At 49.8% G+C, this 22,111-nt stretch overlaps 2 protein-coding genes across 9 annotated transcripts; both read left to right on the top strand.

Moving 5' to 3' along the window:
* Positions 1-120: 120 nt before the first annotated feature.
* On the top strand, positions 121-16,871 carry traf3ip1 (TNF receptor-associated factor 3 interacting protein 1). Of its 7 annotated transcripts, none has more exons than XM_062456361.1 (17): positions 121-384; positions 1,966-2,034; positions 3,753-3,914; positions 4,229-4,357; positions 4,638-5,027; positions 5,129-5,203; positions 5,522-5,548; positions 6,076-6,099; positions 6,419-6,494; positions 6,817-6,837; positions 7,319-7,406; positions 7,715-7,807; positions 7,906-8,041; positions 8,302-8,338; positions 8,546-8,622; positions 14,751-14,968; positions 15,117-16,871. In XM_062456361.1, exons 1-17 carry the CDS (start codon positions 262-264, stop codon positions 15,280-15,282), a joined length of 1,911 nt encoding a protein of 636 aa, XP_062312345.1. In that variant the 5' UTR covers positions 121-261; the 3' UTR covers positions 15,283-16,871. The 7 variants fall into 7 exon arrangements, with proteins under 7 accessions (XP_062312345.1, XP_062312346.1, XP_062312344.1 ...); XM_062456362.1 differs by having other exon boundaries at positions 4,635-5,027; positions 7,718-7,807; XM_062456360.1 differs by having other exon boundaries at positions 122-384; positions 4,635-5,027; positions 15,117-16,870.
* Positions 16,872-18,398: 1,527 nt separating this feature from the next.
* asb1 (ankyrin repeat and SOCS box containing 1) lies at positions 18,399-21,341 on the top strand. 2 transcript variants are annotated; one of them, XM_062456359.1, is made up of 6 exons: positions 18,399-18,737; positions 19,084-19,225; positions 19,612-19,914; positions 20,041-20,423; positions 20,617-20,746; positions 20,923-21,341. In XM_062456359.1, the coding sequence occupies exons 1-6, from the start codon at positions 18,632-18,634 to the stop codon at positions 20,942-20,944; spliced, it is 1,086 nt and encodes a 361-aa protein (XP_062312343.1). In that variant the 5' UTR covers positions 18,399-18,631; the 3' UTR covers positions 20,945-21,341. The 2 variants fall into 2 exon arrangements, with proteins under 2 accessions (XP_062312343.1, XP_062312342.1); XM_062456358.1 differs by having other exon boundaries at positions 18,402-18,737; positions 20,617-21,341.
* The last annotated feature ends 770 nt before the right edge of the window (positions 21,342-22,111 follow it).

Here is a 22,111-nt window from a genome sequence, read left to right as displayed (position 1 = left end):
AATACCAGAGAATGTCTAATAAACGGGCTCTGTAAATACTCTGCATTGATTGTTTGTTGTTGCTATGGGTATCACCGGTGCTTGGCAACGTTAACTGCTTCGCGCAAGCGCCCTGTCTATCAATGCTGCATTGTGGGATTGGAGTGTATTGACATAGCGACAGCAGAGCTGTGTTTTCTGACAAAGTATCTGCTGAGGTGAAACTGAAATTTCGGTTGTATCACGATTTGTGTTCAAATCGACATTGCTAACCTAGCTGCCATGAACGGAGCAGTGGTAAAAAAGACCCAAGATACCTTGGGGAAAGTGATCAAGAAACCGCCGCTAACTGAAAAACTGCTAAGCAAACCGCCGTTTCGATACCTGCACGACATATTCAGCGAGGTGAGATGTTTAGCTGGCTACTTTACTACAGTAGACAACCGTCTACTACTAGTAACGTTAGCTAGCGTGACTTGTATGTACATTGTGTGTGGGCCCTTGCTTGGCTTCAGTTGAATCGTTAAACTACGAAGCATAAATTATTTGCTGCGAGATGCAGAACCATATATTTCACGCTCTCCAGAAAAACTGGACATGACCAGCTAGCAGTGGCTAGTTAGCTGACGTCGCGACCAGTCTGAAGTTGTACTAGTACTGAAGTCAGTCCAGTTAGCTACCGTTAGCAGGGATAGCTAGGTTCATGTCTGCTACTTGAGCTTGATATGGGATTTTATTAGCTTCTTAGCAAGAACTATTGGTAAACGTTAGCTACAGATGTAATTTCTTTCATTAAGCTAGTTGGCTAGGGTTCATTCAATTGTAATCCTGTAGTTTATTCCATAAAACAAACACGTACTGTACAACTCTGCCAGCCAGCATCGTCACAGTAATTTTTTTAGCAGTGAGCTGTCGCTAGGCAATGATGCATAGAAAAACCTAGATAAGATGGCTAGCTAAACTGAAACAAGTAAAACCATGGGACTTGGTTCAGCTTGTAAGCAACCAAGCCAGTACCGTGGCGTTGTCAGTATTAGCATCAAGCTAACTAGTTTAGTTGAGCATCAGTTTCAGACTGAGGTGGTCGTCGTCAGATAATCAGATGTGTGTGGGTGTCAAACACATTATTTTGTCCCTAACTAAAGGCCACTATATTGCGTGATTGATTACAAGTACGTAGCTTACTAGCAGTATTAAAACATGAACCCTTCATTACCCATGACCCTTCTGACGCTTCTGTTTAATTCCATGGTAAATATATCTAGCAATGCTAAGAGCATCAGATAGTGAGCAAAAAACATTATAATTAATTAAACAATCACCAGAAACCTCAGACTCTTTTGTTATTAAAACAAGATCCTTTCTGCTGTGAATTTCTATGAATTGGACTAAATGGCCTTGTGCCTTCCTGCCCAGAATCAGACCTGCTTCTTCTAACAGGCCATGCATCCTAAAATGTGAGCAGTCGCTTGGTTGGTGCCTCTGGCAGTTACAAGCAGTCAGAACAGGCTCAGCCAAGATTATCCACCATGGACATACTCACCAAGCAGCGCAGTCACCTGCAACACACACTGTGTCTAGAGGTCGTGGGCTTGAATAAGCTAGTGGCACAAGGCATTGTGGAGTGCATCCGAAATACATGTCTGATGATAAATAGCTTAAAGCCAACATGCAAACCAGCTCCTGTGTTCTGTATGGGCAGAGAGCACAGGTCCATATGTAAACCTGTGTTCTGTATGGGCAGAGAGCACAGGTCCATATGTAAACCTGTGTTCTGTATGGGCAGAGAGCACAGGTCCATATGTAAACCTGTGTTCTGTATGGGCAGAGAGCACAGGTCCATATGTAAACCTGTGTTCTGTATGGGCAGAGAGCACAGGTCCATATGTAAACCTGTGTTCTGTATGGGCAGAGTTTAATGTTCTTCTGTCAGTCCGTGTTGTGTGTGTAATGATCGAGCTGACGTGTTGCTGCGTCCCTTCTCAGGTAATACGGACCACCGGTTTCATGAGAGGCCTGTATGAAGACTCAGAGATGAAGTCAGACAACGTGAAGGTACGTCAGGGTCTGTCGGCCTGTAATCAGCTCTCCAACCTAACGCTCTGCTCACTAGTTCATCTCTATCTTTTATAATTGCATTGTATTCTGTATGTAGTTACCCTCAAGTGTATCAACTGATTCTCATTTGATTAGTCCACTGGGGGACTGTCTCCACACAAAAATGTGTACCCTTATCATCCTTGTGTGTGTGTGTGTGTGTGTGTGTGTGTGTGTGTGTGTGTGTGTGTGTAACCCAACACACCATCCTGTAATGGGGCCACACTCCTAGTGCCAGCGGAGCTAGTGCAGGGAGACTCAGTAACCCTGTGAGGTGTCAGAATGGCTGTTCACTGGGTTAGAAGCTTGACACTGCAGCTGACCCCAGACCAGTATTGTGGTGTCAGAATGACTGTTCACTGGAGAGGAAGGTGTGTAGGGAGAGGAGAGAGGTGTGTAGAGAGAGGAGAGGGGTGTGTAGGGAGAGGAGAGGGAGGAGAGGGGTGTGTAGAGGGAGGAGAGGGGTGTGTAGAGGGAGGAGAGGGGTGTGTAGAGGGAGGAGAGGGGTGTGTAGGGAGAGGAGCAAGGTGTGTAGGGAGAGGAGAGGGGTGTGTAGAGAGAGGAGAGGGGTGTGTAGGGAGAGGAGCAAGGTGTGTAGGGAGAGGAGAGGGAGGAGAGGGGTGTGTAGAGGGAGGAGAGGGGTGTGTAGAGAGAGGAGAGGGGTGTGTAGGGAGAGGAGCAAGGTGTGTAGGGAGAGGAGAGGGAGGAGAGGGGTGTGTAGAGAGAGGAGAGGGAGGAGAGGGGTGTGTAGGGAGAGGAGCAAGGTGTGTAGGGAGAGGAGAGGGAGGAGAGGGGTGTGTAGAGGGAGGAGAGGGGTGTGTAGGGAGAAAAGGGTGGGATCCTAAAGAAAGGGCAAGGTGAGAACAGGTACAAACCCAAGCCTCCACACCTGACACCCTCTCCCCAGCGCTGGGCCGGGCAGGAAGGTGGCCAGTAGCGCCCCAGTGATGCAGCCACAGCATGCATTATACAGCAGCTAAGTGTGCTCACACACACAGCATACCTGTCAGTCACCGGCTCCACATGAAAAGGATTCTCTTGGCTGTTTCACTCCGAGTTCCTGTACAGCCAGGTCTGCAGTGGAGGACAGGGCTGCGTTTCCCGAAAGCGTCGTAAGCCTAAGTTGATTGTAGAATCCATCGTACGACGAATCTTAGTTTCACGGGCCGTTCCCAAAGACACCGTAGCTAAAATGTCTCTTGAAAATTCGTAGCTCTTGAAAGCGCATAGATTAGCCTACTCCTTACGAGCATGTTTGGGAAACGCACATAAGAAATATCGATGGTTTCATTATTTTTCTCAATCGTTGCTACGATCCATCGTTATCGGGAAACGCAGCCCAGGCTGTTTCACTCCGAGGTCCTGTACAGCCAGGTCTGCAGTGGAGGACAGGGACAAATACAAGACATGACTGAGGATCATCTATCAGGACGCTCAAATGAAACACACAGTTGTGTGTTAAACCAGCTACTCTGCTTGGCATTTCTGTTGACAGGAAGACATTCCTAGCTTGATTTGTTACCAGTAACACGCACGCACCATTTGGCATAGATGTTTTCCTGAAACTTTCCTTTAGAAACACACGTTACCCAAGGCGATCACAGACATTTCAGATGTTCCCTCCCCCTCTATCCCTCTGTTTCTCTGTCTCCATCTCTCCCCCTCCCTCCCTGCAGGATAAGGACAGTAAGGTAGCGTTCCTGCAGAAGGCGCTGGACGTGGTGATGCTGGTGAGTGGCGAGCCCCTGGCTGCTAAGCCTGCTCGCATCGTAGCCGGCCACGAGCCTGAGAGGACCAACGAGCTGCTGCAGGCCATCGCCAGGTGCTGCCTCAGCAAGGTCAGCCTGCACGCACACACACCACACACACTAATGATGGAACTAATGATCGTGCTGAAGTCTGAAGGGTATTGTTTATGGCTGGGTACATTTTAATGGCACCCTTGAGACTCAAATTAAAGGGGTTTTGAAGAGTGATGGATCATACCAACACTTTACTCCAACATGACGCATGCTCAGGTAGACATCAGCAACAACATAGCAGGCTGGTGTCCTTCTGTTTCTATATCTCTGCACCCATCAGCACAGTAGTTTCCTGGAGTCTCTACTGTGAAGGAGAACCTCACACAGAGCTCTCTGTGTTGTCTCCCCAGCTGTCCAGCGAGGAGGCGGTGAAGAGGGTGCTGGCCGGGGACAAGCTGGACCCCAGGGGGAAGGCCAGCGCCTCCCGCTCCCAGGACAAGGAGAACAGGGAGGGGGGAGAGCGCCCCAGGGACAGAGAGGTGAGGCCAGAGAGTCAGAGTCTCCTCTCTCCACCAGGACCATGGGAATGTGGAGGGGATGTTGCTTAGGAAAGGTGCTGTTATCAACAACTGCTGGCTTGTATGTCTGAAGCAGGTCTTTGGCGGGGGAGAGAGGGGGGAGGGAGAGAGAGATTGTAAAGGGGGAGGAAGTATACCGTAGAAGGTAAATCCTGGGTGAGGAAGTATACCGTAGGGGGTAAATCCTGGGTGATTCCCGTGGGTGTGAGCTGAGTGTGAGCTGCTGTTGTGTCCCCAGGAGAGGAGGGAGATCCGGGAGCGCAGTGGCAGCCGGGAGCACAAGGATCCAGACCGGCCCAGAGACCAGGACAGCCGCCGGAGGGACAAGGACCCAGACCGGCCCAGAGACCAGGACAGCCGCCGGAGGGACAAGGACCCAGACCGGGACACCGAGCGCTCAGAGAAACCCCGAGACAGGACCAAGGACAGGGACAAGGACAAGAGCCGGGACCGAGAACGTGACAAGGACAAGGGGAGGGAGAAGGAGAGGGAGAGGGACAGAGAAAAGACCAAAGAGAGAGATTCCCACAGGGATAGAGAGAGGGAGCGGGAGAAACGGAGAGACAAGGAGAAGGAGAGACACAAGGAGGGTGAGGAGAGGACCAGGCCTGTGGAGAAGGGCGACAGGAAGGTATGTCCCGTGCTCTGACTGGCAACCACAGCTCTCTGTGTCACCACCAGACACCCACAGCATGTTCTGAAGTGTGTGTGTGTGTGTGTGTGTGTGTGCAGGCCAGAGCGTCGGAGGAGACGAGACCAAAACCACACCCAGAGGAGCCCAGTAAAACTATCAAACCAGAACCAGCAGTGAGTTCTTACAGCGTTTGTTTTTAAATATACAACTTTTCTTATTTGTTTGCAAGATATGCCAAAGGTTAACACTATCTAGTGTTCTTACCTACTGAAGTAGTCAAGGGAAATGACGTATGTTGTGTGTTTTTTTGTTCAGACTTTTTTTCGAAAATAATTTTCAAACCTTCTGAAAAAAAATTCTAAACCTTTTCACTACATTTATGGCTGCATGACACCCTCATCCATCAGAACATGCATTACACCAGCTTCTAACTGCCACTGTCTTGAAGGCAACATCTGAAGTGTAATCCTGTTGTTTGTCTTCCTTGGGAGGAGTCAGCACAAGGTGATGCTGAAGAGGTACACGCCCCATACCATACTGCTCATGCTCAGTAGTACTACCATACCATACTGCTCATGCTCAGTAGTAGTAGTATTAGTATAGCTGGGTGCTTGTTTTCCTGTCGTCTGTTGCTGCCGAGAGCCTGCAGTCTTAAGAGAGGCCAGACTCCTAAACCCAGGGGCTCTTCATGTGGACTTAGACTGGATCACGTTGCAGTCACACTAGCTTTTCATTCAGTGCATCTAATGACATAGTCCTCCATGCTATTTAGTCCTGAGGGTACAAACTAGGCAGAGCAGAAGCACTGACAGCTAAAGGTAGTTCCTACCCCACTTATCTTTATTTAGGTACAATCCTGTCCTGTCCATCTGTAAAACTAAATAATACAAATCAAGTAATCCGGGTTCCACTGGAAGTTCCTGGTGTTACTGTATGTGCTGCTGTGTATGCTGCTGTGTATGCTGCTGTGTAGCTATGTAGTGATCATCACGTACTTGAAGGGTTTCTGTATATTTTATTGGTGTTGTCCTCTCTGATTGTATAGCCAGCAGAGGTCACAGTTAACCAGGTAACCTTGAATGCCAAATCTTTATTTTAGTAGCCCACATTTTTATTTTCTGTGGGCTACTCAAGCTTTCTGAAACTGTGTGTGTGTGTGTGAGGACTTCAGTGTGCATGTGTTCCTGCCCCAATGGGCATGTTATATGCGCTCTTCAAACATATATACATGTAAACCTGATTCCTGATGGAACATCTCACTCACAGCCATCATCCTCTCCTTCCTCTCCCCTGCTCCTGCCCCTCCCCCTAACCCCCTGCTCCTGCCCCTACCCTCCTGCCCCTGCCCCCCTCCCCCTACCCTCCTGCCCCCCTACCCCCTGCCCCAGGCTGACAGTCCAGCCAGGATACCCCGGCCCTCGTCTGCCAAGGGCCAGAGACGCAGACCCAAGCCTGGAGGCCCAGGTACACGCCCCCTCCTCTCTCTATCTCTCTCTCCCCCTCCCTCTCTCCCTCCCCACCCCAGCTGTGCCTCTCTCGTCCCTCATGTCTCTCCATCACTGCAGACCTTCTCCTGGTGAACCAGCCATGTCATGTACACATCTAGTTCAGTTACCAGGCGTCTGTTGAGTAACTCAGCTGTTCTCGGGCTGGGTCCGGAGGGGAGAGGGCTGGGTCCGGAGGGGAGAGGGCTGGGTCCGGAGGGGAGAGGGCTGGTTCCGGAGGGAAGAGATCTGGGTTTGGGGAAACAACGCCTGACTTCCTGTTTGTATTGTTTCTCTTTCAGAAGAATCAGACAGTGACGGAGGTGAGTGTTCCTTTCCATCTCACTAGAGGGCGCTGTTGACGAGGGGAGGGTTGACGAGGGGAGGGTTGACGAGGGGAGGGTTGACGAGGGGAGGGTTGACGAGGGGAGGGTTGACGAGGGGAGGGTTGACGAGGGGAGGGTTGACGAGGGGAGGGTTGACGAGGGGAGGGTTGACGAGGGGAGGGTTGACGAGGGGAGGGTTGACGAGGGGAGGGTTGACGAGGGGAGGGTTGACGAGGGGAGGGTTGACGAGGGGAGGGTTGACGAGGGGAGGGTTGACGAGGGGAGGGTTGACGAGGGGAGGGTTGACGAGGGGAGGGTTGACGAGGGGAGGGTTGACGAGGGGAGGGTTGACGAGGGGAGGGTTGACGAGGGGAGGGTTGACGAGGGGAGGGTTGACGAGGGGAGGGTTGACGAGGGGAGGGTTGACGAGGGGAGGGTTGACGAGGGGAGGGTTGACGAGGGGAGGGTTGTGCTGCAGATGGTGACGCCCCCCTGGCAGAGAGGCCCCTCCCCCAGGAGAACGGAGACTCGAAGGACGCAGCGTCCCCCCCTCACCTGGCTCACAGGTGAGAGACGCATGAGGGCACCCTCCTCTCATCTTCCTCCCTTTCTTTCCTCACCTCTCCACCTCTACACCATGATAGCAGGTCAACAGAGCAACCAGGCTGTCTCCAGTGTGTGCTGTCTGACCTGTGTCTCCAGTGTGTGCTGTCTGACCTGTGTCTCCAGTGTGTGCTGTCTGACCTGTGTCTCCAGTGTGTGCTGTCTGACCTGTGTCTCCAGTGTGTGCTGTCTGACCTGTGTCTCCAGTGTGTGCTGTCTGACCTGTGTCTCCAGTGTGTGCTGTCTGACCTGTGTCTCCTCCTCCTCCCAGCAGCAGGAGTGTTCCCCGGCCCAGCAGCGCCCGCCCTGCTCCCCCCCGCGTCAGGAGACAGGACAGCCACACGGAGGGCACGCCTGCTGACAGGTCAGCAAGCCCCGCAAAACCTGCACACACACACACCTCACACACATGGGACCCTCTCTAAGCCTTTATGGTGTGTGTGTGTAACCGTGTGTCCGCAGGCTGAGCAGTGCCAAGCCCCCAGCATCCGTCATCATGGAGGGGAGGAAGCTGTCTGAGGATGAGGAGGAGGATGAAGAGATGTTTGTGGTGGAGGAGACTGCACCCCCGCCCCCAGACATGCCTGAGATGGAGCCGGTAAGTGGAGCTTCCTGGGTGACGGAGAGGAGCAGGACGTCTGCTTTTGGGAAGGTTAACCAGTTTATTTGATACTCCACATCCGAACCTTTTAATTGTTTCATCATTTTTCCACTGGATTTTGATATTCTGCTGTCCAAACAGGTTGTCAGATTCTAATACAAACCAAGATAAAGCAGCATTATTTGTGTAGATTGAATATCAACGAATATAAAGCAGCATTGTGTGTGGATTCAGAATTTCGTTGTTTTGTTCTGCAGGAGCCTGCTGTTGAACTCCGGGGTGATGAGAAACATGGTAAGCATCCAGTGTTAACAGGGTTAGCATAACAGTGTTAGCATGGTTAGCATAACAGTGTTAGCAGGGTTAGCATAACAGTGTTAGCAGTGTTAGCATAACTGTTTCAGCAGGGTTAGCATAACAGTGTTAGCATAGCATTGCATGGACCAGCTGGAGTCCTAATGAGTTTGACTGTATGTGTAACGGCATTGCTTCTGCTTACAGGTGGGCTGGTGAAAAAAATACTTGAAACAAAGAAAGATTTTGAGTCTTCGCCGTCCTCCCCCAAGTCTAAAGAGCAGGTAAGACAGGCTTTAGTCCGCTCAGCCCCCCACTAGAGGGCAGCGCAGCCTCCTACTAGAGGGCAGATCAGCCCCCCACTAGAGGGCAGATCAGCCCCCCACTAGAGGGCAGATCAGCCCCCCACTAGAGGGCAGCGCAGCCCCCCACTAGAGGGCAGATCAGTCCCCCACTGGAGGGCAGCGCAACAACATAGATCCTCCTTCTAAAGCCTCTCTCAGCCATTCCTCTCTAGTGACTCAGTGTCACTATATCTCACGATCAGCCCACCAACACCTGATTTCTGGGAAGCCTAGGTCTGCTAGGCTGTTCCGTAGGGAGGTATGTTTTGAGCGATAGCAGAATCTGCCGCATGCATTCTGCTTGTGCATCGGATTCCTGTGCAGATGAACTGAAGTGTGAAGCCAGTGCCTGAAAGCAGGTTTTCTTGAAGGAATCGTTGAGAAGTTGTGAGGCCTCGTGGTGGCCCTCTGGTGACGTCGCTGGTCCTGGAGCGTGTCAGGTCTCTGCTGTCAGACTGTTCTTGTAGTTGATAGATAGCCCCCCCTCCCCCTCCTCGCGGGGTGTGTGTCGTCCAGGGAGCACAGCCTCTGTCGGTGTTTGGATAGTGAGTCAGGGTGAAGGCTCCTGTCTGTGTTGTGGCGTAGCTCCGTGTGTTGGGTGGTCTGGCCGGCCGTGCTCTCTCCCCCTGCTGCCCTCCCTCCTGTCTGATGGATGTTGTGTCTCCTGCCCCCCCCCCCCCCCCAGCCCAGGGAGGTCATCTCAGCTCTGCTCTGTGGAGGAGCAGGGGGAGAGGGCAGCCAGGTGCCCTCAGGCACGCGCCCCATCCACCCCCAGCAGGGCAGGGCTGTCCTGATTGACTTCATGCAGCATCATCAGTTCTCAGGATTCCAGAGCACTCTACAGTCCGAATAGCACCCCCTCCCCCTCCACCACACACATACACACGCTCATACACACAATCACACTCACACATAAACACACTCAGCCTTGGTGCTGTAGCCTTGTCAGCTAAATAAAGGACTGTAATGACTTCCTTCCTGACATGAAAGGGTTGAGAGGTCAGAGTAATGGAGCCAGTTCTTTCTTGTAATCATGGCGGAACACGGAGGGTTAAAAATGTAAATATTCAGCTTCCTGGTCCTGTGGCCTGATGAAGTTCCACCAGACATGATTGACTCGAACACACTGATGTTTACCAAACACGCTGCTTCACAACGCCTCACACATTCTATCTTTCAGAACTAAACTCAACTGCTGAATAAAAAAAATAGTTTAAATGCAAGACAAATTAAGTCTTGAGGTTTGACACTTAAATATATATTTTTGTCAAAAAAAAAAAAAATGGTTTTAACGCAAACAAACACCCTCCATGTCCTAACTCCTGCTTTCTCCCATCACCCCACCACCTTGAATACGTTTTGCTGCTGTTAATGCCAGATCCTTTTCACCACATTGTTGATAGGATGTAAATACGAAGCCTCCTTGGACAGTTGAAGTGCTTGTATTATGCCATATCCCACCCCAGAATATGCGACAGAAGAATTTGCTGTATATTTTGGGGGACGACCTTCCCCATGACCCCTGTAACACACTTGTATATTATGGTAAGATACTTCTCCTTGGGCGTCTTTCTGTTTGGACAGCGCCGGCCCCTCGCAGCAGCTGCGCTTTCAGAAGGAGGTTTTTTCGGACCCCTTTCTCTCTTTTCTTTCCCCATCAAATTAGCCTTGATGAAGGTTTGCAGCGTATAAACAAACCCTGTGGCACACAAATGGATGGCTGTTGAGTGAGCGTCACAGTGGAGGAAGCCCAGAATACACTCAGCAGAATCCGCACGAAAATAAATACCCCTCCGCAAAGGCCTGGGACTTGGTAAACAGCAACCCTTTTTGGGTGGAATTTTGAAGGAATTGACCCTCCCCGCCTCACCCCATTCGATCAGACATATCACCCCCGCAGGAGACTGTTGATATACCAGAGGTGAGACAGGGGTCTCTAGAAATATCTGGAAGTGTGGATTATCTCATATCAGATTTGTCCTTGAGGAAGAAGAAAAGGGTTCTTCCGACACGTCTGATTTCCACCTAGCGGACAGATCTACCTTTCATTGTACTCAACAAAGATTCAGTATCTCTTATTTTTCTCAACAAAGAATGCCTTTGTCCTCCTTCAAGCTCCCTGGTCCTGTTGGATGGGGGGGGGGGGGGGGTCCTCCCTCCAGAGTCCAGGCCCCGGGTAGTGAGCTCAGCTGGGACCCCAAGGGCCCTCGCTGACCCTGGAACAACATCCTGTAACCGTCCTAGACCTCTGCCTCTCCCCACCTCACTGACTCCCAGCTATTTTTATGATCTGGCGGGACATGTTTCCCCCAAGAAGAGGAAGCGCGTGAGCAAGCCCTGGACTAACTCTGTCCTGTAAAGCCCTGCTCCCTGGCCCACCTCGGAGACCGTCTCCAGGGACACTTCCAGGCGCTGCTTGGAAGCTCTAGGCCTGCAGCAATGTTGAGGAGAGAAGAATTAGGAGTCCGCAAAAGTCTCACAGTCTCTACAGTCTCCCCTGTTGTTTTGATGTAAAGACACCTTGATTACCCCTGTTCTGGACCTAGCTGGAGACCTGAGGTCATGGCTAACTTCGTACAAGTCAGCGGTTATGGATGGTAATGCAGCTGGAGGGGGTCAGAGCTGCTGTTTATGAGAACGTGCTCCTCTGCTGAACAGTGAGGCTCCACCCACCACAATGAGGCTCCACCCACCACAGTGAGCCTCCACTCACCACAGTGAGGCTCCACCCACCACAATGAGGCTCCACCCACCACAGTGAGGCTCCACCCACCACAGTGAGCCTCCACTCACCACAGTGAGGCTCCACCCACCACAGTGAGGCTCCACCCACCACAGCTAGGCTCCACCCACCACAGCTAGGTTCCACCCACCACAGCTAGGTTCCACCCACCACAGTGAGGCTCCACCCACCACAGTGAGGCTCCACCCACTACAGTGAGGCTCCACCCACCACAGCTAGGCTCCACCCACCACAGCATGCTTTTTGGTCTGATCATTAGGGCTGACGAAGAGCCTTATTAACTCCAGCCAATGCTTCATCCTGAAAGAGTCCAGCAGACTACTTTGAGTGATGGCCAGAGGTAGCTAGCCCTCAGACAGGTTCTATGCTAGCTGGTCATTTTTCTTGTCAAAGTCTTCTTTGAAGAATTTTATTCTTATTCATCTCAACAGGATCCTGATTACTACCCCATAAATCAGGTCTTTTGCATGCATTTCCTCATTAAGCTAATTAGGCATGTGATGGCAGGATAAATTAACATTAAAGGCTAGCCAAGAATCAGAGCAGAAGTAGTTCTCTTCAGAACCCAGACTCAGTTTTAGACCCTTTTAACCCTCGTGCTGCCTTCGGGTCACATGACCCAAAGGTTCATAACGAACCATCGTTGTGTTTACCCAATTTTACCCAATACAAAAACAAATACAAATAATTTTCTTTTAACCATTCCAATGTGGGGGGTCTGAGACAGCCCGACAGTTAATGAAGAAAATGCTTCACTTTGTTTTGTATGAGGTAAATTTGTCGCAATACGACGGTGGGTCACAATGACTGATGGGTCAGAATGACCCGAAGATAACACAAGGGTTAAGTCTAGGTGCCCTCATCAATTGATAAGTAACCAGACTTGTTTGTGAAGTTATACTGCTCTGGATAGGTGAGACCCAGCATACCCTGAGAAGTGATTGTGTGAACCCTGGATCATAATCCCCCTTCTTCACAGAGGAGGAACCCTCCTAGCTCTGTGAGCCACCTGCTCCAGGGAACTGCCGTATGGCCCTCCCTCTCTTCCTCCAGTCCTCCTCTCCCCCAGTCCTCCTCTCCTCCAGTCCTCCTCTCCTCCAGTCCTCCTCTCCTCCAGTCCTACTCTCCTCCAGTCCTACTCTCCTCCTCTTCCTCTCCTCTATCTGAGCTAATGGGAAAACCTGCCCCTCACGCCTGCCTCCAAGCACCACACTCTAAACAAATATTGTTCTTGGGTCGGGGTGAAAAGAGGAAAACGTGGAGCGTGCAGCCTTGTAGACCCTGACAGAGACCCCATAAAGCCAGATTTATGTCAGCCAAGACGCTGCTCACAGACCCAGTGACATGTTATTACTGACTTTTCCAAGAGGGGTGTGCTGGTGGTGGAGGGGAGGGAGGAAGGATGAGAGGGAGGGAGGACAGTGTAAGGAAGGGCCAGTGCAGTGCAGGCTGTTCTGTCGGGATGTCTTCACGCTCGGCAGCCTGGCGGTCTGAATGAGCTGCAGAGTGTTTGTGTAGCCGTGGTGTCAAGACCCGGGCACACCACCCACCTGGAGGACACGCTCCACCCCTCCCAGCTGCCCCACACCCAGCCAAGCTCCACCCCTCCCAGCTGCCCCAGCTACGCCAGAAGCAGGAGGAGAACGGAGGCTTGTCTGGTGGTGTTTTGCCAGCTTCCCAGAGCGAAGGGACCAAGTTGACATTTTGACGTGTTTTATTTGACGTGTTTTGAGTCCTGTCCAGTTTAGCGTGTTTTCAAGCGCTCTAATCAGTGAGCTGTGAAAGACTTCACTGATGAGAGGCTGGCTTACAACGAACGTGACACCAGCAGGTCTAGAACAGCCTGCTGTACTTTCTGTACCCACTATTCGCATGTCGTTTTGGATCAAAACGTCCTCTAGATGAATAATATGTGAGTGTGAAAAGCTCCCTACAGACCAGGCGCTAGCAGGCGCTAGCAGGCCCTGACACCCCGACACTGTGACGGTCTGCGTGGGGGACGGAAGTCCCGTGTTAGTTGTGTCTGTCACTCACGTGACTCCTCCTCCAGAGAGACAGGTGTCCCAGCTGGGTGCAGAATGACACAAATTGGCTCAAGAGTTGAACTTGAAAGGGGCATAAGAGTAGTAGTTGTTACTCAATACTGTAGTAAAATAACCTCTGTGCCACAGCTTGTTACTAAAATAAACAGGACTTTAAGACCAGGATTGTGGGTGGGTGCCGTGTGTGTGTGTGTGTGTGTGTGTGTGTGTGTGTGTGTGTGTGTGTGTGTGTGTGTGTGTGTGTGTGTGTGGCATCAGGCCAGACAGACCTAGCCTGCTAGCTTGTTACACACACACACAGGGCCACAGGACCCAGCTGAGTAAACAGCCCCAGGCCCAGCCATGCCAGGGGGAGGCGCTGCCCTGCCCTGCAGACTGGGAGCTGACTGGGGCACAGCAGCACCAGGACCCCCCAGCCTCCCACACAGAGGAGGCCCTCCCCAGCCCTGCAGACTGGGAGCTGACTGGGGCACAGCAGCACCAGGACCCCCCAGCCTCCCACACAGAGGAGGCCTTCACCAGCCCCGCCCCCACACCAGCCAGCACAGGCCAGCCACACCACACATCTCTATATACACAGCTAACCCTGGAGGATTCCCCACCAACATTTTTAGCCTTGAAATCCTAAACCGCTAAATGCAGCCCTGCACTAGCTCAGGGCATTTGATACTTTGCTGGCGAGTGTGGAACGTTTATTATGATTGGGGTGAGGGAGAGTGGTGTGGTTGATGTGTGCACACATATACACACACGCATGTGCGTGCACACACACACACACACGGTACCAGTACTAGGATGGGCATCCGGAGAGGTTGTTTCTGTTAGTTACCAGTTAGAGTTAGTAAACTCTCTCTTGGAAGTCGCTTTGGATAAAAGCGTCTGCTAAATGCATAAATGTAAATGTACCAAGTAAGCCATTTGAAAGTATTTTTCTATGAACTAGTATGAGCTGAAAAAGTGGTAATCCTGCAATCTCAAAGGTTAAAATGATCTGTCTCACTCTCCCTTTGTCTCCCCTCTCTGTCTCTCTCCCTCTCTCTGTCTGCCCTATCTCTGTCTATCTCCCTCTCTCTCTCCCTCTCTGTCTGCCCCATCTCTATCTCTCTCCCTCTCTCTGTCTGCCCCATCTCCCTCTCTCTGTCTGCCCCATCTCTCTCTCCCTCTCTCCCTCTCTGTCTCTCTCCCTCTGTCTCTCTCTGTCTGTCTCTCCCTCCCTCTCTCTCTCTCTCTCTCCCTCTTTGTCTCTCTCTGTCTCTCTTCCCCTCTATGTCCCCTGTGTGCAGGGCGTGGTGTCGGAGGCGTCCCGCAGGAAAGAGCGTGAGCTGGTTACCAGGGAGATGGAGCGCGTGCGTGCGTCCATCCAGACGTTGTGTCGCAGCGCCCTGCCGCTGGGGAAGATCATGGACTACCTGCAGGAGGACGTGGACGCCATGCAACAGGAGCTGCTCACCTGGAGACGCCACAACCAGGAGCACACACAGGCCCTCCAGCAGGAGCAGAGGTACACACACACACACACACAGGCTCTGCAGCAGGAGCAGAGGTACACACACACACACACAGGCTCTGCAGAGGAGAGAGACACACGAACAGGTATGAGATATCAGATTTCAGTGTGTGTGTGTGTGGTGTGTGTGTGTGTGTTCCAGGGTGACAGACAGTGCCGTGGAGCCCCTGAAGGTGGAGCTGCAGGAGTTGGAGCAGCTGATCAGAGAGCAGCAGGACCGGATCTGCACCGTCAAGTCCAACATCCTGAAGAACGACGACAAGATCCACAAGATGGTGACCAGCATCAACTTCTCCTCTCAGACATGAGACAACAGGCCCCTAATAAACCCAGCCCTTCTACACCTCCCCTCCACAGGCAGGGAGTCTGCCTGTCTGTCGTGCTGTCTCTGCTGTTGGTGTCACTGTTCTCAGCTGCACCTCCTCTGGTGTCCCAGGGGGGGCGCTGGCATCCCCACGGTGGCCCCAAACGCTTTCATGGTGCCTTTTATGGAACAAACGCACCCCCCCCCCGTCTCTCTCTGTCACTCACACACACTCAGACCTGCCTAGTAAGGTCCAGTGAGGATCTCATTCTTTTCAAGAAAAGACACAACTATTCAGTCCTGTGAATTACTTCTTCTGTTCTCCTCTTAAATGTGAATTCAGCATTTTTTGAATTATTTAATTGCTTTGATCTCTCAGTACATGTTTATTCCAAATGGACTTAAACATTGTAGGATTTTAGTTTAAGACTAATAAGTGCGTAGTCAACTCACTACGCATAACCAAACAGTAATTCATCTGGCGTTTCACAGCCATGGCTTTGTCAGTTACACCTTGTTTACCGAGACCACCTCAGTTTGACAGTACCGACAGATGTGGACATAAAATAGGAGTTCTTTAATAGTTCCACCTGTAAAGCACCTCTGCACTTTGAAAGGAGACCAGCACAAACGGAGTGAGGTCACTAGAGCAGCACACAGTGCACTCGGTTAACACCTGAGTGGATTTGGAGTCAAATCTAATAGAATACTATCAAATTTTAAAAAGAAAGTTAATGTTAAAAATTTCAGAAACGTTTTCAAATAAAACAATTGGTAATATGATCTGAATGGACTTTCACTCCAACCCCACCTAGTGGATGTATGTTTTTGTCTTTGCTCTACTAATTTAAAAAAGAATAGCAATTAATTCTAATTTTTCCAATGATTTATACAATAAAGCAATATATTAAAGATTGTAAAGTTGCACTGAAATATAGACCAACTAAGTTGTCAAAGGGAAAGAAAGTATAAATGGACAGCGGCAACATGCTTTCTCAAAGTATGAAACACTAGCAACATGTATGAAACACTAGCAACATGTATGAAACACTAGCAACATGTATGAAACACTAGCAACATGTATGAAACACTAGCAACATGTATGAAACACTAGCAACATGTATGAAACACTAGCAAAGTTAATAGGTTGCAAGACATGACACATGTTAAGACCATATCAATCTAAAAAAGACTGAGAACCTAAAATATTAAAATGTGTTAAAATATCAATACATTCGTTATAGTCATTTGGCAGATTATTATATCCACAGCAACTAACAATTCATGGAGAATGTAAAATATAATATTAAACCAATAATTCGTATCAGTTATATAGCTAGTTAACAAAAAAAATCTGGGAACATTTTCTAGATTAGAAATTCCAAGAAGGGCCCATTTCAAAACTTTAAATTGTTCAAATTAGAATTATCTCCATATGTTATGAAAAATAAATATATATATATATAACACTTTGTACCATACACACAGTTTTTCTTAAACTGTACATTATGTATATTTTGAGTCTGTATCATAGTTTACAAATGACACATTTTTGTAGTGGAGTGGAATAAATCTTATTTCAATAACATGAATGTCTTGTGATTATTATCAAATCAAATAAAGAAGAAGAAAAGATGAAGTTAGACCAGTGACTGGATATCGTCAGGAGAGAACTGGAAACTCTTAATATGAGGTAAACATTTGAATGGCATGTTAACAAGTGGTCTGGAAAACTTGTGCTACAAAAAAATGACAAAATGATGAATGACTTAAGTTTATACTTTTGACAAGTCCACAGAAAGTGGTCATGGCTCTGAAGGCAAGCTGGCTGTGACATAACCTAAACATGCATAATAAATTTTCTTAACGAGTTTATTATAACCTCGGTGCTGAATGTTTTTTGGCAAATCATTAAACAGCTGCAACACAAAAAGCATTAGAAATCCCTTAAACCTCTATTAAGAGAGCTTTAGACCAAGCGCTTGTGAAGAAGTGAGATTTAAAAACCCCTCTGAGAAAGTGAACACCTGCTTTAAGCAAAGCAGTCTTAGCTGCAGGAGAGGCTCAGTCCTATTGTCAGCCTGTTTACCCTCTCCACAACCCTGACAGAGTCAACTCCTGCAGAGCCCAAAACAAACTTGAAGTGACTAGTCCCACGTGTGGCTCCAGGAAATGTCCGCCTCTTCACCTTTTAGAAAAAGAAAAAGAAACTTACCAATGCATCTCAAGTGTTTGAGTCTTTGAGATTTTTCTTAATGACTTAATTTGACGTGTGGAACCTTCCCTTAGCATCACCCTTCCTATGGCTTTACCTTTCCTAGTAATCCCTTTCTGCAGTTCAAGATTATTTTTTGTCCTCGCAAAACAAGGAAACTTGGCGCGTGGGCTGAATATTCCCCATTTATAACATTCAGATAACCGAATGCATGACAGGCCTTTGCTTCAACTTAATACAACAGTCATGGTATTATAGAGCATTCATACCCGTTATAAATTCCCCATAGATTGCAGTCTTTCAAAGACAGCATTGCAAATCAGTGATGTATTTCTTTTTCCACTGGTGAGAAGCCCGGTGTTTGCAGAGCTTGGGGGAGGTCTGGGTCACCCTGTCTGCTAGGGGGGGACATGGAACCAGCCTGCCTGTTTATTTTTAGAGCCCGCTATGTGTCCACGGTTCAGCTGTCGTCAGGCAGCAATATGCCGTGCCTGCACGCCTCCCCGACGAACGGCCGAACCTCCAACGACGGTGGAGAAAAGTCAGCAACCGCAGATAAACAATAAAGACAGCAATTCGTCAAGTAAAAGAAATCTATCTGACCTGCACCTCTGGCTACTAACGGAGGCGTTCATGTCGGTTAATATCGGTGCTGACATGTCAAGGCATTTTCAGATTTTTTTTATTTTTGAGTTTTAAATCAACGGAGATTCACAACCATACCAGGAAATGTCTCCGATTTATATTTCAGAGCTGCTTTTAAAGTTTACAAAGTCACGTTATACACATTAGAATTCCTTTAAATATCGTATGCTATACAGTCTATAGCGAAATAGCTATCAGGCAATAGCTGTTGATGGCTTTGAAAATGCTTTAGAATACTTTACAGTGTGCCTAACTGTGAAGATGCGTCGAGGAGGTGAGATTGGCTGGCTGGCATGATCGGTCCACCTTAAAATATTCAGGAATATAACAGGAAGTCGCATCGTAAACCGAGATGAGCACAGACCCAGAAATCCATAACGATGTTTCTAAAACCGAGAATACGTATAGACGGATGTTGATATATTCTCGGACTGTTTTGTTGTAAACTCTCTATCGCTAGCCTACTACAGAGTTGTTAAGTTGTTAGGGCGAAATGGCGGACGGCGGTGTCGGAGGCGCAAATGGTGATGTTGATGGCCGGCCCAGTATTGGTTGTCCGCTTATCACGGTATCGGATTTACCCAGTGCCACACCCGCAGGTAAAAACAAACACAACAACAACACGTTTATCAATGCAGGCCATCTATCCTATTTTCCGTTAAGTCTGTTAAAGTAAGTATCCTAAACAACCGTTGCACAAGCGGTTGTGTAAATCACGTTCCCAATTTCACATTTTCCATCTGTGAGAAAATTAAGTTACGAGGTGCAATAATACTTGTAATTGCATTTATTCCAGATTGTGCCTATCAATCATCTGTGATGTGCATGAGCAGAGCGTATCTTTCCTCGCAGGGTAGCCTAGTGAATGTGCCCCTCCCTCTCTTAATGGCAACCCCAAGTGAGCGTTGAGGGGCTCCGAGTTCATCGTTCTCTCCTTTCATCTAGGCCGCAACCTCAAGGCCTGGCTCGAGGAACAGATCAACGACAAGTCCCTGGACCAGGAAGAAGACTTACGGCTCCACAATGCTGCCTATGTTGGAGACCTGGACACCCTGAAGACCTTACTACAAGATGACTTCTTTAAACAGTGAGGATGGCTTCTGTAGCTCCACAGCTCAAACATAACTCGCTACCAGTAACCATGTGACACATACACCTATTACTGTTCATATCGCCAAGCATAGAGCTCTGTAGCTGGGAGTCAGATGGCTGAGCGGTTAGGGAATCGGGCTAGTAATCTGGTTGCCAGTTCAATTCCCGGCCGTGTCAAATGATGTTGTGTCCTTGGGCAAGGCACTTCACCCTACTTGCCTCGGGGGAATGTCCCTGTACTTACTGTAAGTCGCTCTGGATAAGAGCATCTGCTAAATGACTAAATGTAATGTAATGTAATGTAGCTCAGACAGGAACTACACTTGAAAAAATGTCCATGTAATCATCCCCCCAAAGCTGATATCATTCTCCCCTGGCCAGGCGCATCAACGAGAAGTCGGTGTGGTGTTGCGGCAGCCTGCCCTGCACCCCGCTCCGCATCGCGGCCACGGCCGGCCACGCGGCCTGCGTGTCCCTCCTGGTCCAGCAGGGGGCAGAGCTGGAGCTGGTGGACGTGAAGGGGCAGACGGCACTCTACATGGCCGTGGTTAACGGTCGCCTGGATTGCGTGCGGATCCTTCTGGAGGCGGGGGCCGACCCCAACGGCAGCCGGCACCACCGGAGCACGCCCATCTACCACGCCTCCAGGGTGGGCCGAGAGGACATCGTCCAGGAGCTCATCAGGTGAGGAAGGATTACCTGCCACTACAGGTACATACTCATACATAGGACTGTAGTACACAACTACACAAGGATTGTGCATCTCCTTCTCCAGGGTCAGTGATCAGGATGTGTTCCCCTCTCCTCCAGGTTCAACGCCGATGTTGACGTAGACCACCAGCTGGGTCCTCGCCCGTTCTTCAGCGCCCGCACCCTCAACACCCTGGTGGTGTGTCCGCTCTACATCAGCGCTGCCTACCACCACCTCCCCTGCTTCCGGCTGCTTCTCCAGGCCGGCGCCCAGCCCGACTACAACTACAGTGGGCCGGTGAGCCTGGAGGTGCTGGGCCGGGGCCTGGCCTCCTGCCTGCTGGACGCCGTCATGAGGCACGGCTGCCAGGCGGACTTCGTGGGGCTGCTGCTGGACCACGGTGCGAACCCCGCGCTGGTGCCCTGGGAGGTGCCCGATGCAGACGCCTCGGGCAGGGTGAAGGTGGACCCAGAGGCCCTGAGGGTCTTCCAGGAGGCCAGGAGTGAGTCGTCAGAGCAGAGACACGCCTGTCCTCAGCCCGTACCACCAGTCTCCTCAGACTGATTGTTTTTTGTTTTTTTTTATTATCGCTTTTTGTTTGTTTGTTTATTATCTGCTTGGTTATTCAGTGCAGAGCAAGGTCTCGTTCTTCTTTCTGATTCTTGTTTTCCTGTTCTCTCTCTCTCTCTCTCCAGGATGCCCCCGCAGGCTGACCTGTCTGTGTCGGATCGGGATCCGGGGCGTGATGGGAAAGAAGAGACTGAAACACATAACGTCACTCCCCCTCCCTGACCCAATTAGAAAATTCCTGCTTCACCAGAACAGGCAAGGTCCAGCCTCCGACAGCCCTCTCAAGGATGACTGATGTGGCTCTCACCCTATCAGAGGCCCTCCAGCCATCACCACCGGTTCTGGCTCCGCTGCGAACATGGACTTGCGTGTTCATTTCAGTTGTCTAAAGTAGCTTCCTGTTCTGCTTCCCTTCTTTACCTTGATGACAGGTTTGTCGGCGTGATGCTGTAAGGTGGACTGGAAACCACGAGGGAAGCTAGAAAAACTAAAGCAAGCAAATAACAAGAAAAATAACTACAAATAAATCATCATCTGTTGACCGTGTTACGGTGGAGGTATCTACACACATGCATATGTGCCAAACTGACCTGTGAAACCTGCAACAGCTAAAGAGAAAATATGAGCTAGAAGGGCTGTAGAGACAGTAGAAAACGCTGAGCGGTTGGTTGCTGTCCTCTCCTGTGACTGTTAGCCCGGCTTGTTGTGTCAGGAACTGTCTCCTCCACAGGGGGTCTGAGTAGCTTGAGCAGTGTTCGCAGGGCCACTTTTCTCTGCATGTACAAGAGCTGCTTATCGCCTTTCTCATGAAATGTTTAATCTGAATAAAGTATGTGGTGTTTATTTATGATCTTTTGAGAGCACGCATCGAGTGTTAAGTCTTCTGTGAGCCAGTGTGTCAGAAGGGCAGCGTCTGAGCTGTCAGTGAGAGAGCAGTGGTTTCCTACTCCTCCCAGAATTGGACTGCGCACAAGTCTCGTTAACCCATCTCTGGAAGCCAGACTTGGAGATCTCTGAAAGATTGCCATGGATCTCCTCTCAGGAAAATGCCCTTGGGGATCTTTTCCAGAGGATCTCTTCAGAGCCCTAACCAGATTTGCACCAAATGGAACTTTGTGTCCTTAACTTGAACATCTGATTCAACAACCCCCAAATTGAAAGTTACAGTTTGTCACTGAAATTAGGGGTGTGACTACTTTGCTAATCTGTAAGTAAGTCTGCCCTAACCCAGGGAGTCAGGTTGCTGAGCGGTCTAACCCTAACCCAGGGAGTCAGGTTGCTGAGCGGTTAAAGAATCGGGCTAGTAATCAGAAGGTTGCCAGTTCGATTCCCGGTCATGCCAACTGACGTTGTGTCCTTGGGCAAGGCACTTCACCCTACTTGCCTCGGGGGAATGTCCCTGTACTTACTGTAAGTCGCTCTGGATAAGAGCGTCTGCTAAATGACTAAATGTCTGTGCCAGCGTTAAGCTGGTCCCTCCGAAACCGAGTCTCTAAAGCCTTCCGCTAACCCTTCTGTCAAGCACAGGCTTGCCCAGCAGGAAATGGGAGCTAATTGCTGAGTCATGCATAATATATAATCATGATTAAGGGTAAACGGAGACAGGGCCTGCTGGCCACA

Source organism: Osmerus eperlanus, chromosome 3, assembly GCF_963692335.1.
Source record: "Osmerus eperlanus chromosome 3, fOsmEpe2.1, whole genome shotgun sequence".
Classification (NCBI taxonomy): Eukaryota; Metazoa; Chordata; class Actinopteri; order Osmeriformes; family Osmeridae; genus Osmerus; species Osmerus eperlanus.
The sequence above is the reverse complement of the archived record's forward strand: the minus strand, read 5'-3'. Positions and strand labels throughout refer to the sequence as shown.

Coding starts and splice junctions, on each gene's coding strand:
- asb1 (XM_062456358.1), top strand. CDS start 18,632: ATGGCGGACGGCGGTGTCGGAGGCGCAAATGGTGATGTTGATGGCCGG. Junction 19,226..19,611: donor CAAGATGACTTCTTTAAACA/GTGAGGATGGCT, acceptor TCCCCTGGCCAG/GCGCATCAACGAGAAGTCGG. Junction 20,424..20,616: donor GGTCTTCCAGGAGGCCAGGA/GTGAGTCGTCAG, acceptor CTCTCTCTCCAG/GATGCCCCCGCAGGCTGACC.
- traf3ip1 (XM_062456360.1), top strand. CDS start 262: ATGAACGGAGCAGTGGTAAAAAAGACCCAAGATACCTTGGGGAAAGTG. Junction 3,915..4,228: donor CCAGGTGCTGCCTCAGCAAG/GTCAGCCTGCAC, acceptor TTGTCTCCCCAG/CTGTCCAGCGAGGAGGCGGT. Junction 6,495..6,816: donor ACCCAAGCCTGGAGGCCCAG/GTACACGCCCCC, acceptor TTTCTCTTTCAG/AAGAATCAGACAGTGACGGA.